Here is a 16,208-nt window from a genome sequence, read left to right on the forward strand (position 1 = left end):
TCGCAGGCCTGCTAGAGGGGCGGCCAGACCTACATACGCAAACCACAGACCCATACAACCCACAAATTCTTAAAAAATGAAATGAGAATAAAATGAGTATCTCTGGACACAACTCCAGGCAGATTATATAGAAATATAATCTATGAAAAATGAAACATTCAAGGTATCCCCTAGAAGTCAAGGGGAAATAAATGATGAAGCTAATGTCACCTTAAAATGTCAACAGAAAATAAGATAGAGCTATTTATGATACTAAAAACAAGACTTCAGGGGTCCCTCTTTTTTTATGCTTGCTATGAAAAGACAACTTTGAAAAGACAACTTTGATCAGGAAAATACCACTAAAACACCAGAATGAGAAGGGAAAATAGAGTCCATATTTAATGCAAGAATCTAGCAATGATATGAGGAATTTGCCAGGCTTGTGAAATGAAACAAATCCTATAAAATTAGTTAGAGGATATCTAACGTGGTAAAAATCCTCCACCCCACAATACTGACAGATTTCAGTCTACCTGTCTATTCCAAAAGATCAGATGGAGATCAACATGGAAAAATGTATAGGACAAGTGGGACTACAGGAATGAGGTTGTTCTAAGTAGATGAAAAACAAGTATGGTAAGGATGGTAACGACAAGAAAAATAATGAGTAATATTGAAGAGCCAACAAGTTTTAGTAAACGATAGGAATATGTAGGTCTTATTTAGTTCTGCAACAGGTAGGCTATTATTACCTACTATCAATGATCTATTGTCTTATTTAGTTCTTCAACAGGTAGGCTATTATATATCTATTTTAAAAATGAGGAATAAATATATGCCCTGAGAGGTTAAATAACCTGTTCAATATTACGCAGGTAAGAAACAGAAGAGGCAGAATTTGAATGCAGGTCTGATGCCACAGGCTGAGCTTTTAACCGCAATGCCATATGCCCTTCACAGGCCACTCAAGGTCAAGGTCAAGCCTCACCAGTAGGGCTTTCAGTGCTATCACTGAGGAGGAGTACTTTGGAATCACAGGAGATGTATCTATAAAAGTACACAGTACAGTGTTTCGTATGTGAGAGGCACTGCCGGTTCACTTCTCAGTTTTTAGTGAAGCCGATGGTTTTACTCCATCTTAAATTCCAGCCTATGGCCATCTGTTTTGTACTCGGAGCACATACCACAAATTTAGTATTTTACCGGGTACGATCATATTTGTATAGAAAGTGTGTGCATTCTATGTTAATCAAGTTTCTGCCACAGAAAATTTATGTAATTCTGCAATTTAGGAGTTTAATGCCGCCACCATGTACTGCTTTATTTCAGACCATTCAGAGTGGAAAATCCTTCAAAGGCAGAGACCGTTTTCTGAAAGCAATTAGGAAAGGGCTGAGCTCCGAAAAGCACAGAAGTATTTGTCAGTCAATGACCTTAAATCACCAGGGAAGAAGATCGCAGGGCATCTGCCACCTTAGAAGGAACTAAAACGAAACCAACGGGCTGTGGCTCCTCCCTTGGGCCGTAGAAGATTCTGACTTGGTAAAGCAACCCCACCTCTCATGGTCCGGTTCTCACAAGAACTCTGATGGTGTCGGAGAGCGGGGTGGAGGAAGGTTTGGGGCTGCTAGAACGATCCAGAGAACTCCCTGAGTCCTCAGAGTTGTTCCTTCCTCCTGTGAGCTGTCCATCGAGCAGACCCGGAATCCCTGTAATCGGCTGGCTCCTGGCTACCGTGGGACTCTGAAAGCAGTTGCCGCTAGAGTCCCCAACTACACTTACCATTTTCTGGCTGGTCCTTAATGTCAGCGTCACTTGGCTGGCTGGGACTTTCAGATTGACTGGAGTCTGAAAAACATAAAAAATACAGCCAACAATTACAGGGACTGTGAGGGAAAAGTGGAGCAGAGGTGCCAGACTTTCTCAAAAGGTCCAGCATGTAAAGTAGGAATGAGAAGGTTAGAAATGATAGGTTAGAAGGTTATAGAAATGATAAGATGAAGGAAAACATAAGGTACGGGGCAGGGATAAAAAGGAGAGGAAAGCAGTGGCGGCGGCAGCCCTGCCTTTAGAGAGGACGCTCCATTCTGGGTACGCCTCCAGTGGCGTTTGGCTTGTGCCAGATCCTAACTTGAAACTCCTCAGAAACCATCCTCTTACAGAGAACCCATTTCCAAACTGCTCTTCTCCATTATTTATACACTAGAGTCTGATAAAGACTTCATCCTTCATTACACACATCTGAAGCTTGATTCAGAACATAATAAAGTGTCAAAACATATTTTGAAGCTGGTATATAAAAGCAACCCAAACAACAGTAACAAGTTCTGTTGATATTTAGCTCTGTATTCTAGCAACAGACTATGCAGACTAACACCATTAAATACGAGAGTCCTAATATTCTAGCGCATTTACTTGAAATCAGTCAAAGGCATCTTTCCTGAAAAATACATGTTTCCTCACTTTGTAAGTATCCTTTTCCTCTCGTACCGATGCCTTTGGGACCTCCTAAGAGGGCTTATTAGCAAAAACAGGTTCTTGCACACCTTCTCTGAATTCCATTTATTTTTTATTTAAAAAAATATAATTATTTTCCAAACTAAAAAGATTAATTCAATTTATTTCTAAATGGGATAATTTTTGAAAAAATAACATTTAATTTTAAAATGAGATAAAATTTAGTTAGAGCAAAGGAATTTCACAGAATCAGAAGTAAACATACGTAGACACTTTTTGAAGAGAGGAGACAAAAATCAGGCAAAATATTTCCAGGGTAAACTTTTGTAATGTGAAACATTCTGAGACTTGAAATGGTATATAACATGATGTAAAAACAAACAAAAAAACCACTTTTTTTTTTAAAAAAGATAAACCTCTCTATCTATGGAAAGTCTGGCTATTAGCTTTACCTGGGCTTCACAGGGTTAGAATTGTCTGTCTAAAGTTTGACCACATTTCAGCAAGAAGTTCAATGCAAGATCACAAAGTTCATGACGCTTAACTGTGATTAAACTGAAAATATTACTTCTGTTTCAACAGAGTTATAAGCATTACTATTCTCTTTCTTGGAGATATTGCAAAAAGGAAGTAGTGCTCCTAGTGATCCTAGGTTGAGAAATGCTAATTTATTACATTAGAAAGGCTCTCTGCTTTTAAGCAAATGAGGATTTTAATGATAGCGATGAGGAAAATGTCTACCTTTAAGTTTCCAAATGATCTTAATTAACCTGGTGACTATAGCAAACATTTTATGTTGTTCCAGAGGTGCAAATAAAAAAAGATGTGAAGATGGGAGTTTTTATTTAAGTCCGGCAAAGTGATGATAGCTTTTATCATTTGTAACAATTGTCAGAGTGAAGACACACACACAAAAGCAGGACAGGTCAAAAGAGCTTCAGAGAAACCCCTCAGAATGATCCCCCAAGTTAAGTATGGAGCCTGCACTGAAAATTGGAAATGCAAATTTATATTGGACCATATTTGAAATTTTAACTCCATAAATCACTATTACTTTTATAGCAAGCAATTAAAAAATATGGCATGACTATCTTCTCTTTTTCTAAAGAAAGATCCTGCCGTTTTGCCATTAAAAATTACAAATTAAATATTCTAAGAAGTATTTCAACATGTTTTAGGAGACAGGCGTACTTTTATTATTTTTGTCCTAGAATATTTTAAACCATTAATATCCATAATTAAAATTAAAAGAAAACTTAAATTTTGTTTTAAGGAAAGTTGAAATGCTTCCTGATCAGATCCCAGAAAGGATACACAAAATTCTGCCAAACCGCACATTAATGTTACAGTAATACTAGCAAACCTAACTTTCCAAATATGAGAGCTCAGCCCAACGACATTCTTCTCTGAGGTGTATCTTTACAATCAATCACTTCTTCATGAACAAAATGGAAAACATTTTTTATCTCAATTAATTTAAATATGCGAGAGTCAATTACTTTTCTGAAACTTATCCACTAATATTAAGGCAAGGAGGATAAAGAAATCAAAAAATGTATTTTAATAATAGAGAAGTGGACTTCTTTGTTCTCTTTTCTTTGACATTTGGTTGACCAATCTTTATAAAAACAGAATCTGATCAGAGAAAACATGGACGGCAACAGAAGATGGCTGTGTGTATGTTCAAAGAAAGTTGAAAATTCCAGGCCTCAGAAAAAGAAGCAAGTAAACAGCAAATGACTGAGAGGCAAGAAAAGACTGAGAGTTGGTCAGAAAGGGGCCGAAGCGCTTTTGTGAAAGCTCAGATACATACACTGAGGGGGCATCTAGCCAAATTGAAAATGGAATTTAATGTCTCCAGCTTTATTCAGAAGCTGGAGACACTGCTATCCACTGAGGACAGCACACTAAAGCACACCATCCTGGTAAGGGACAGGCAGAGCCAAAGGTCTACAAGAAAATGTAAATAATCGAAAATTTTCTGTCATTATTTCCTACCACAGGCTGTTTCATGCCGTTTCTTTTTCGAACCAACAAGGAACAAGACTAGCCAGTCCCGGGGCTGTTCTAAGCTGAGGATGCACGGCCACCTTCCCGGGTATTGCAAAAGGTCACGGATGCTGTTAAGTATGGAGCCAACCTGACGACCAAAATTACAAGTTAATGTCTACCTCTATGCAACTGATATAAATGGAACGATTTCTTTCATAAGCATTTACATTAAAATGCTATCATGAAGGTTAACAATTAATTTCTCTTTTATACTTGGTAGGGACCTGTCAGAAGCCTAGGTTAGCTTCGTGGTTTACTTTCTTTGGACAGTTATCACATAATCGGTTGATTCCCACCTCCGGAAATAATTGGAGGCCCCAGAAAACAGATACAGCAGCATGGAATTGGATGCCATATCTCATAGCTTCTATCTCATATCTGGCAGTGACTTCCTCTGGTTCCCTGGTTGGAAGCCAGAAGATCTGTATATTACAATGAAGAGAATATTATTTAAAGTATGTTTAAATGATGGAGTTGGAAATGCTATTGTAAGGAAGTACATTAGGGTCATCAATTTTTTTTCCCCATCTAGAGACTTGCTTTTTGTTTAAGGAATCTGAGACTTCATCCTAACCTTGAAAAGCAATGTTTCTTTGGGTTTTTAAAAAATTTATGAGCAGAAATTTAAACCTAAAATATACAGGGTTTGCATATAGGAGGCTGGGTTGAGATCTCTTAATTGAACTGGTAGCCATCTATCTGTGCATTTTTATGGCGCCTACAGCTATATTGCGGGCGTACTCAGACAAAGATATTTCACTATCAATATAATCACTGGGGAAAGGAATAAAATAAATCCTAATGCCTACGTATTAGTCTCTGCTTCCATAAGCTTGTGCAATGCAAGAACAGAAGCCGGGTACTGGACTTGCTACTTATCCACTTATTCAGTTGCCCCAACCTCAGTTCTGCTCCCCCTCAGCGTGGACTTCCAGAGAACATTCCTTTTGGAAAAGGGGAAGAATGACAGAAACATGTCAATATGCTAAAACTGGGCAGGGAAAAAAAATACAGATATCACTTCCATGTAGTTTATGTTCTTTAGGCATGAAGCAAAGGTGGAATGATGGCTATATCTTCCCTGTGCTCGACTTAACGTTCAACTTTTCATTTCAACAGTTCATATGTCTCTTATGGTGTGATTTATGCTATGTTATACTAAGGTGAACTTAAATGATCTCCTATGAGAATCTGGGTTCCAGAAGAAAAAAGTTCCTTTCTGGGGCACCTAGGTGGCTCAGTCAGTTGAGTGTCTGACTTCAGCTCAGGTCACGATCTTGTGGTTGGTGAGTTCAAGCCCCAAATTGGGCTCACTGCTGTCAGCCTGTCAGTGCAGAGCCTGCTTGGGATCCTCTGTCTCCCTCTCTCTGTCCCTCCCCTGCTTGCGCTCTCCCCAAAATAAATAAATATTAAAAAAAAAAAAAAAAAAGAGTTTCTGTCTTATTCTTGTCTTATCCCCAGTACCTTCCAAGAGTGCCTGGCCTGCCCAATGATTCACTAACTGCTGAAATAAAGAGATGAATTTTCAGTAAGATAAACCTGTCGTTCAGCTTTCTAACACTGGGCCACTGCCAGCAACTGGAAAACATACGAAATTCACACCTAAAAGGAGACTGGGACTCATAAAATGAGGAAGGAGGGCAGAAAAGGACTTTACTTTTCTTCGTGGGACCTCGTAAGAGAGAGACAGACACTCCCCTCTGGTTCTTGGGTGAGAAATCTTGCCCCGTGTTTAGAAGTTGCAGACAATCACTTCCTATAATCCCCTGGCCGACACACCACGAGAGGTTCCTCGGAATAACAAGAGCGGAGGACAGTGTCTGACACACAGGTGCCTCCCAGAAATGTGTGCAGTCTGAAACGATGGACGGCAGAGGACCTTTTCACACATGCAAAGAATATAGGGCCATGAGGAATCTGCCATTTTCTAACACCTGAAGAGTGTATCAGCATCCTAGCTGCTGCAAACAGCTGATAAAGAAGAACAGCCGTGCAGTGGTGAGGAGCCCTTTCCACCCTGAAACAGACCAGTGTGATTCCTATTCAGTTAACATGATAGCAACAGAAGTCGATGGACCATAAAAGTACAAATTCTGGTTCCACTAGAAAAATAATTTAGCCTAAGTTTCAACCTCCTGACCTGCATAATGATTTGGCTACAAATGAAGTTTGAAAAGCCTTTGTTAAGCTTCTGTGCCCAGTTCTAAATCTCCTAATGTAAAGGTGATACGAAGAAGCCAGAAGGAATCAAGGAATATAAATAAGTTAGTCAAATGAAAGAAAGAAAGTGAAAATTCCACCTTAACAGAGTTTGGAGTTGTGATGTGTAAAGAAAAGGCGAAGACAGGAATGTGTACTTTGCTGCAAATAAATGAAGAGTTAGGAGCATTTCTGGAAGAAAAGAAAATAAGGAATGGGGGTGATTATACTCTAAATATAACTGTTACAATCCACAACTGTAGCCCTTAAAGACAGTCAAAATTTGGGTTAAGTTTTGTTTCTTATGGTTTAGGAAGCCAGAGTTCTTTACAAAGAGTCGGGCCAAAGAACACCAAGATTCATTTGTCTACATCAATGATGTTATAATAGAAAAAGAATTCTTCTAATTGCTACTTTAAGGTTTATTTATTTATTTTTTTAGGATTTATTTATTTTTGAGAGAGAAAGAGATAGAGAGACAGAGCATGAGCTGGGGAGGAGCAGAGAGAGAGACACACACATAATCTGAAGCAGGCTCCGGGCTCTGAGCTGTCAGCACAGAGCCCAATGCGGTGGCCCAACCCACAAACTACAGGATCATGACCTGAGCTGACATCAGATGTGGTTTAACCAACTGAGCCACCCGGGCACCCCTACTTCAAGGTTTAGAATCACTCTACTGTGACCATCCAGTATCATAGCACATTATGATAGTAAAGAAATCCGGAAAGTCAAATGGCTAAGATAGTCCCATTTGTTTATTAGTCATATTTTGGCTACAGTGATAAAAGAAATAAGACTTTATAATATTTAAGACTACTTTTTTCCGAGTATCACCATGACTTTAAAGTGTAAGAAAATGTTTGAAAAACCTTTATTTGAGAATGTAGAATGTCAGTGTATAGGTGCACATATGAAGATACAATTTGTAGCTTACATGTGAACGCTGATGGATACAATACCATCGGCTAAATCTAACATTATCCATCATGGTCTGGAGAAGAACAAACAGAAATTTATAATACCATCATTCAATCTGGGGCCTCAATTATTATTAGCTTTCCAGATCCTCTAAGCTCACTGAATAACCAAACCAAAATTGAATGTCAATTGATGTACCCAATTGTGACTCACTTAATGAAAAATTAACATACAACAACCTAGTTTTTAACACAGATAAATCATAAAAGTGAGCCACACCATAAAGGTTTTCTTAGCTTTAAAAATGGAAACATCCCACAGTCCTTTAAATGGGAAGTCTTATCTTTATTGTCTTTAAAATACAAACTTTGATCTCCATAACTTTCCCAGTCAGCTGAAATGGCGTGTTCGCATGGATATGTGTGCCTGATAACCACAGTAATTGAACTGCGGCAGAGAAAGTTCCTCACCAGAAGGGAGATGGCGAGACGTAGCAGAGGAAAAACAACTCGTTCCAAAAGAACTAGGCTAGGGTGCACAAGTGGGTCTTTTCCTCCTCTAATCCAGACCCAGGACGAGGGTGGGAGGGGAATGCTGTGTTCATGCGGCGGTGACTTGGAAGTGCTCCCCCAGCCACCCTGGGAGCTCCACCTCTTCGCCACTCCCCTGGACAGCAGTTTTAGGGCATACTTAAGAGTGTTATATAATCTAGGTTACTATCATTTTGTCCCTTGAAACTTTTTTTAATGCCTTTCTGAAGGCAAATTTGTGAAATATTAAGTTTGCAGGAATTAGAGTTTTTGGCATTAGTACTGGTATTCAGAGCCCATCTGTTTAGTCGGGACTGTGTATGATGATGAGGCCGTTAGGATGAAGGGTGAGTCAACTGTCTTATCACCTACTCATAAATGTGTTATTTTTCTATGTGCACAAGGAGGTTGCGGAATGATACAGTTTTAACACGTTGAGAAAAAAATAAAATGGCGTAACTATTGTGTTATGACAGCGAGGGGGAATCATTTCTAAGCTTTAAAAATTACAAATTCAGTCACTCTGAAAGTAACGACAAAATGACTCAATCCTAAACCTTCAATCTTTGCATGAGGCTGATTTCAAGTAATGATCAGCTTTTTCAATGAACTTATAAATGAAGTCGATGGCAAGAATAGGAGTCTAAAAGATATGCAAGCATGATGCTAAATTTGTGATTTCTTACATTTTCTTCGACAAGGGTCCGTGACTAAAATAAGCTATAGTATTTAGATAATCATTTTGAGTTTTGTTTTTCCCACAACAGGAAATATGATGGTAACCTGTTGATCGATTCGGAACTCCAAGGTTACCGTGTCAACCTGCTCACCTACCCACTCGTGTAAACAAAGACCCGCTCAAAAAGCCCTCACATCCCTTTTTAGTCACTTTTTTCACAAACAAAATTCATTATAACAATAAGCAGTTGGCGTTCTTAAACAGAAGAATATATACTTGAAGATTACTCCCGTAGTTATCTACACAACTTAAAACAGAAAATGTCATGTGTATTTTCATGTTATAAAAACAAACATGTCAAATGAAAGTGAGGTAGTCCATATGCATTATTCTCCTGTATCTGAATATCTATAAAGAAATTCATTACAATAACAAAATGCCCTCTGTTAAGGAGAACCAGGCTATTTAAGTTTAGGATATACACTAAATATTAGCTTTTCTTGCATTCATAATTCACTACCAAAAGGAGTACGGAATGATTAAAAAAACGGTGCCTTAAAAAGTCGCAGCTATATAATTTAACTGCTCTGGATCTCAGTTTCTTCATCTGCGAAATGGGGACACTAACTACCACTGTGCTGAACTTAACAGGATTGTTAGAGAGAACAAATAAAGTAATACAGGAAAGCCTGGTTTTAAAACTATTAGGTCCTCTTCTCCCCCAAATGTACATTTACCACTACAATATAAATCTTCCCTTCCAAATGAGTTTTTGTTTCTTTTTAAAAATCAGTCCCAACCCACGCATGATGTGATTCTGGTATAAAACATCAGCATCACAGACCTGGTTTTAAAGAAAAGGTTCTTAATTCCCATATACTGGGAAAGAGATTATCTCTGATAATGGAAATGTAAATCTCAGCTTGCCGTTGTTTATTCCAGACAGACATTTGTGTGTTAAGTCTGTTTATCAGGCAACACTTTGTCTAAGCCAGGAAGTAGTCAGTCTTTGTAACAAGATGTATGCAAATGAATTTCCCATAAGTCTCTGCAGCAAACTGTAGCAAGAAAAAAAAATTCCTTGTTACTTTACCAGCAAGAAGCTACCTCAAAAGTAGACTAGAGACAGAACTATGAGCTAGACTATGCTGATTAGTTTAAATGAGTCCTAAACATGTGCTCACAGTCTGTTGCTCTTTATTCTAAGCAGACTTGGTGCATTACATCTGTTTATCAGACAACACTCTTGTCTGGGTATTCGGGCTTTGTAACCTGAGTGAAAATGAACGGTGACCATAATCCCATGAAATAACCTGTCTGAGGCAAAACTCCAAACCTCCCGTCACTTTAAGAATCCCCACCAACAGAAGCTCCCATGAGACCTTTGAAACTTTAAAAAGATTCCACCAACTCCAACTTTTCATCCAGCTTCTACCTTAAATAGCTTTTCAACATTCATTCGATCTCCTGAGGGCATGATAGACTCAGGACAGAATGGTCATTTTTATCATGCAGCTTGGACTGATAAATAAAAAAAACTGCTAATATGCCCTACCTAGTGATAAAAAAAAACAAACGGATTTTTTGAAAAGAAAATTCTTTTCTATCATAAGAAAAATGAATTTATTCTTTAATACTATTATTATTTATCCTGGGATCCTCTTTTTTTTTATGGTAATAAAGCCAACTTAAAAAAATCTATACATGGAGTATTGAACAGTGTACTTCTTTTCTCTTCGTTTTTCTTGTTGGTTTTCTACAGGGTTTGAATATCTTACCAAAGGAATCGAATTGGTCTAGCTTGTCTTCCTAGACAAAATAAACACTTTAGGACTGGACTTGTTTGTATTCTCCTCAGTGATGCTGTATGCATCAGCAGCTAAAAACAAAGAAACTTTTTAGCTGCTCAGACAAAATGCAGAAGCTTCCCAAACAAGGAGGCAAGGGAGGGCGCATGGCTGGAGGGGAGGGTGGGGGTGAAGTGTGCAGAAAGTCCGACAGTCCATTCAATATTGGGATGGTGGCTATAATGCATCCAGGGTCCTCTTGCTAATTAAATATGCATTGGCAGAGTTTTGATCGACGCAAGCCGCGATCAGGTGACACACCTGCAAAATCTTGAGTCCAGAGCTCCCAGGAAAAGGGAAAATACAGTCTTGTCTCCTTATCTTTGTTTTCAAAGGCTCTCAATTTCTGTGCTTAGATATCTAATTTAATTCTTTCACCCCTCAGCAAACTGGATTAGGGAAGTCAATACTGCCTTTGTGCATCGACAGGAAAACACAGCTTTCCTTTTATTCAATTTAGCTATGACCTTTAGACAAAGATAATGACTACTGTCTAAAAGTCAGGTTAAAGCCTCATGAAGAAGACCCCCAAAGCTCAGGCTCCCATGGAATTTGGGATGACAAGGTGGTGGGGTGTGTTGTGACATTTTCCTGCTTGGAAAGGCAAAACGGAGGAAAGGGGATTAAGAATGGGTGGTAGGGAAGAGGTGAGGGATGAGATGCATGTAGAAACACTCAAGGGGAAGAGATTTAGATCCACTGACTGTACAAGCGAACTCTCAAATGACTGGCCCCTGTCACATTCGTACCAGAAAGTAATTCTACGAATGAATGGGAGTGAGAATGACATTGTAACAATTTGCCTAGAAAAAAATGCAGATGCCTTTGTGAGAAGGTTAACGATTCTGTGGTTGGGTAAATAAGGGAAGTTTGGGGGGCAGGACTTTTGTTTCTTTTTGGTATTTTCCCTGAAACATTTGAGCAAACAGGCCTGTCTGTCAGTGCATGCTGAGTTCCACCTCTGTGGAGAGATAGATAGAACTAGAGATTTTGGACAAGTCTGTGATTCTGCAGTGTTAGTAATGTTCACACCACTACCCTTAATCAATCAAAGGGAAAAATGACCCTGGAACATTCTCCTGAGGAGTACTGCTTCCTTTTAGTTCCTCGTCATTGGGCCTCCTATTCCATTCATTAATTCACTGCATTCATTAATGCATCTACTGTGTGCCTTTCACCTTGTCTACCAAGAGACACAAATTTTTTTTAAAAGTTTAATGTTAATTTTGAGATAAGAGAAAGATTGAGAGAGAGAGAGAGAGAGAGCACGGGTAGACAAGGAGCAGAGAGAGAGGGAGACACAGAATCCGAAGCAGGCTCCAGGCTCTGAGCTGTCTGCACAGAGTCCGATGTGGAGCTCAAACTCACAAATGGTGAGATCATAATCTGAGCTGATGTCTGATGTTTAACCAACTGAGCCACTCAGGCGCCCCAAGAGACACAAAATTTTAGAAGGGGCACTCAGTCTATCTGGATAATAATAATACAATCAAGATTCTCTGGCATCTCCTCTTGATTAAGTCCTGTCTCCTGGTGAAATCAACGTACAGCAACATGCTACTGTACACATTTGTAACTGCTTTTATTCTCTTTCTGTTTGCAGGAATGAGTACCACTGAAGGTAGCCTTGTAACAAAATTTATAGTACCCTGGATACTAACTGTTGGGGGTAATGGTTGAGATTTGCTTTTCTAGTGAGATATAGGAAGTTTAGGCAGAGTCCTTTTAAGAGAAATAGGGAGCTATGCTTGTATAATTATCATTGCCAACTATGGTGTAAAATACCAAAATAGTGTTTTAAAGTAAGATTCTCCCCGTAGAAGCAATTTCATAGGTAGTACCGAATGCTACTCCTAATCAGGCCTGGTGTCCTTCCTTTTAATACAAACAACAGCTCTAACAGAGGCAGCTGTGGTACACGTGAAAGAGGGAAAAGTTTTAGCAAGCCTGGGTCTGAGTCCTTTCTCGACCATCAGGCAAGTCTGGTTGCTTCTCTGCATCTTCTGAGCGCCTGAGTTTCAGGAATGAGGAGAACTGAATGGCATTATTTTAAATGGCTTGTGAATTGTCAGAGCGATAGTTCTCTGCGCACTGAACAGAAGCAGGTTTTCTAAAGTATACAAACTGGTGAAAGAATCACACTGACTACCCACTTTTATTTCCTGCCTCATTATTTTATTGCCAGATAGCACAGTATCTAGAACATACAGGTACTAATAGATGTTTATTGAAATGGAACTGAAATCAGAAGGTGAAAAAATAGCTCTTTTAGGGCCATGAAATAAAACAGGGCTTGTCTTTGGAGATGTCAAAAGATACTTTTAGATGGATTTTTGGGCTTTGGGGACCCTACAGGAGTCAGATTTGGGGGCTTTCTAGACCAGAATGAGGGGGTGTGAGGTATCCTGTAAAGATTCCTTGCAGCCCTAGAACTCTAATTTGAAATAGATCATAAGCACTTCAGTTACTGGTCTTTGGCTGCATACAAGCCTGGGACCCCTATTTTATCAAAAGGGACTGGGTAACATTTTTTTATTTACTGCTGATCATATTAAGTGCAATTAGAAATAACATGAGTGCACTAATCATTTTAAGTCAAAGACTGTCTCTATTTTATAAATGACCACAAATAGCCCACTAAGAGTCACAAATGTTTATCTTCAATGACTTGGCCAACTCTGACCACAGAATAAGCAATGGTTTCTCTTTATAACTTAATCCACCATGTCATCCAGACCACCTGAAAATGTGTGTTAGAAGCTACTAAATAAGGTATTCTTAAAGCATTTAGTCTAGGTCCCAGGTCCTAGGATTTAAAAACCATACCTGTTTAAAGGTATATACTTCCATATATATATATAAAATACAATATACATGGTAATCTTTAAAATGATGTGGTTTTGGGGCGCCTGGGTGGCTTAGTCGGTTAAGCGTCCGACTTTCGCTTAGGTCATGATCTCGCGGTTTGTGGGCTCGGGCCCCGCGTCGGGCTCTGTGCTGACTGCCAGCTCAGAGCCTGGAGCCTGTTTNGGGGCGCCTGGGTGGCTTAGTCGGTTAAGCGTCCGACTTTCGCTTAGGTCATGATCTCGCGGTTCGTGGGTTCGGGCCCCGCGTCGGGCTCTGTGCTGACTGCCAGCTCAGAGCCTGGAGCCTGTTTCAGTCTGTGACTCCCTCTCTCTCGGACCCTCCCCTGCTCACGCTGTCTCTCTCTCTCCTAGAAATAAATAAAACATTAAAATAAATAAATAAATAAAATAAAATGTTGTGGTTTCAATTCACATTGATAATAACTTTTCCCTAATAACTTGGTTTCCGAACCTATAACAAACATGCATGAGTATAGAGAGTTATCATTTTTCCAACCAAAAAATGGTTCTCCAACCTCCCACAGTATCATAATAAAGCTCAAGTGATATCTGATGCTCTACAAATTCACCCAAGTCTTTTGCAAGTAGAAATAATCATATATGTTTTCTATGTCTTTATGATAGATAAAGTGATTTAAATTAGTACTGAATCATTTCACTTTCAGGAGTTTCCATTTGGATCCTATCATGGCTTTCTCTTTGACATATGCAGTGCTAAGTTATTTAAAATTAATTGCAGTACAATATTTTAAAATTTCTTCACATGGTGCTAATCTCAAGTGCTTTGGATGTTTGAACCACACTTGGAAGCCATCAAGTTCTGTGTATCTTTCAGGGAGCAGTTGAACATGCTAAAAAGATTAGTCAGTGAACTTTATAACCAAAACTATACTGAATTATAAAATTTCAAAAATGTGTGACTTGATACAAATGAGAAACTGCAAATAGTCTACGTAACAAGAAAAAAAAAAAAACCCTAGATAATTAAATCACACAAATCCACCCGTGTAGCTCTGAAATCTGGAAAAGCTTCCAGAAACCCACCATTGATTGTGGGTTTCTACCTACTTAAACAAAGTTAGGTACCAGCTGAGCTCATGTAAAGCTCTCACTTTCATGTAAAGTTCATTTATCTGCAGTTTTGTTTTCATTTTAGGACACAATCTACATTCTTTTCTGTGGTGATACTGAGGGTAGGGATAAGAACTATCCATTTTAATAACTCAGTAGGGAAGATAATTTGCTTAGTAATAATCCTAAATTTCAATTGTCTTCTATACAATGCCTACTAATAGTTTGGGTCAGATTAGCCAAATGAACTCTCTTTAGGATGTGCTTTTAAAATAAGAGTTTCTTGTCACCTGGATTTATTTTTATTTTAAAAAATCCTGTGGTCTGGGAAGTCTCATATAGGTGCTATCTCAAGAGCTGCTCCTCCTCAAAAATTCTACATTGGTGATTGGAACGTGACTCTGATTTCTTGTTGAAATATCATCACCACTCTAAGCAATGGCTAATAATCATTTTTAGAGGGAAGATGCTTGCTTATTTCAGTCCACCAAACATTTACTGATCACCTACTGTGTGCAAAAGCACTCAGCTTTTATTCAGTCCCAAAGTAGCTCATAATGTTGACTAAGAATTCCACTCATTCAACCCTATACCATTTAGAAAAGTGTTAAGGGGCATCTGGGTGGCTCAGTCGGTTAAGCGTTTGACTATGGCTCAGGTCATGATCTCACAGTTTATTGGTTTGAGCCCTGTGTCAGACTCTGTGCTGACAGCTGAGAGCCTGGAGCCTGCTTCAGATTCTGTGTCTCCCTCCTCGTCTACCCCTCCCTTGCACATGCTCTGCCCCTGTCTCAAAAATAAATAAACATTAAAAGAAAAAAAGAAAAGTGTAAACTACTTGTTTCTTAAAAGTAACTACTTCCTCCATCTCTACTGGTGATAGTAACAGAGTTTTTCCAAGTTAGAACCTTTTCCAAAGTCTATCAGGGGAAAATGGGGGAGGTAAATATTTCTATATATAAGAAATGGCTTATCTGTTTGTTTTATAGTCAATAAAAATGACAAATCTCTGCGATGTATGGTTTTTCCTATTTTTTTTAAGGCATGATGAAAACCTGTGTATAAGCAGAAACTTATAGGGAAGCGCGGGGACTAGCGTATATAACAAAAGCTAGCTACCTGCCAATCATGCCTCCATGTGCACACATCCACACCTCTAGGCCCTAGTCCTACTGGGCTTCATAGGGCAACATTTAAGCCACTACAGCATTCCTGCAGCCAAGGCCCTGACCTGTGGTTCCCTATGACTTCAGTATCACCTCCCTCTTTTCAGATTTACAATTGTCAAGATTAAAGACTGCAAAGAATAAAGAGTGGCTAGATCATTTTTGGTTGGAATCTATGAATGTCCTTTCTAAACTCTGTCTTTTTTTTTGGGGGGGGGTGACTACAAGAGAAGATAAAAACAAATACTAAGTGGGAAAAACAAAGAAGAAGAAAGAGTAAAAGGAAAAAAGGGGGAAAAAAGCAGCAGTAACAAAAGGAGTGGTATCGTTTGAACAGGGGTCGGAAATAGCAATTCCTCAAATGGGATAGGAAATTTTATTTGTGATGGAGGTGGGAAAAGTTATTGGCAAAAATCAGTTTATTCAGTGACAGAGGG

The 16,208-nt window shown here is 38.9% G+C and overlaps 1 protein-coding gene across 4 annotated transcripts in view; it reads right to left on the reverse strand.

The window, feature by feature from the left end:
- NFIA (nuclear factor I A) overlaps positions 1-16,208 on the reverse strand; it is a 370,202-nt gene that overhangs the window by 179,666 nt on the left and 174,328 nt on the right. For all 4 annotated transcript variants that reach the window (XM_039238382.1, XM_039238388.1, XM_039238398.1 and 1 more), the window contains one exon: positions 1,765-1,830. In XM_039238382.1, the coding sequence (XP_039094313.1) occupies positions 1,765-1,830 (66 nt within the window). The remainder of the gene's footprint in view (positions 1-1,764; positions 1,831-16,208) is intronic.

Source organism: Hyaena hyaena, unplaced genomic scaffold, assembly GCF_003009895.1.
Source record: "Hyaena hyaena isolate Hyena2069 unplaced genomic scaffold, ASM300989v1 scaffold_5, whole genome shotgun sequence".
Classification (NCBI taxonomy): domain Eukaryota; kingdom Metazoa; phylum Chordata; class Mammalia; order Carnivora; family Hyaenidae; genus Hyaena; species Hyaena hyaena.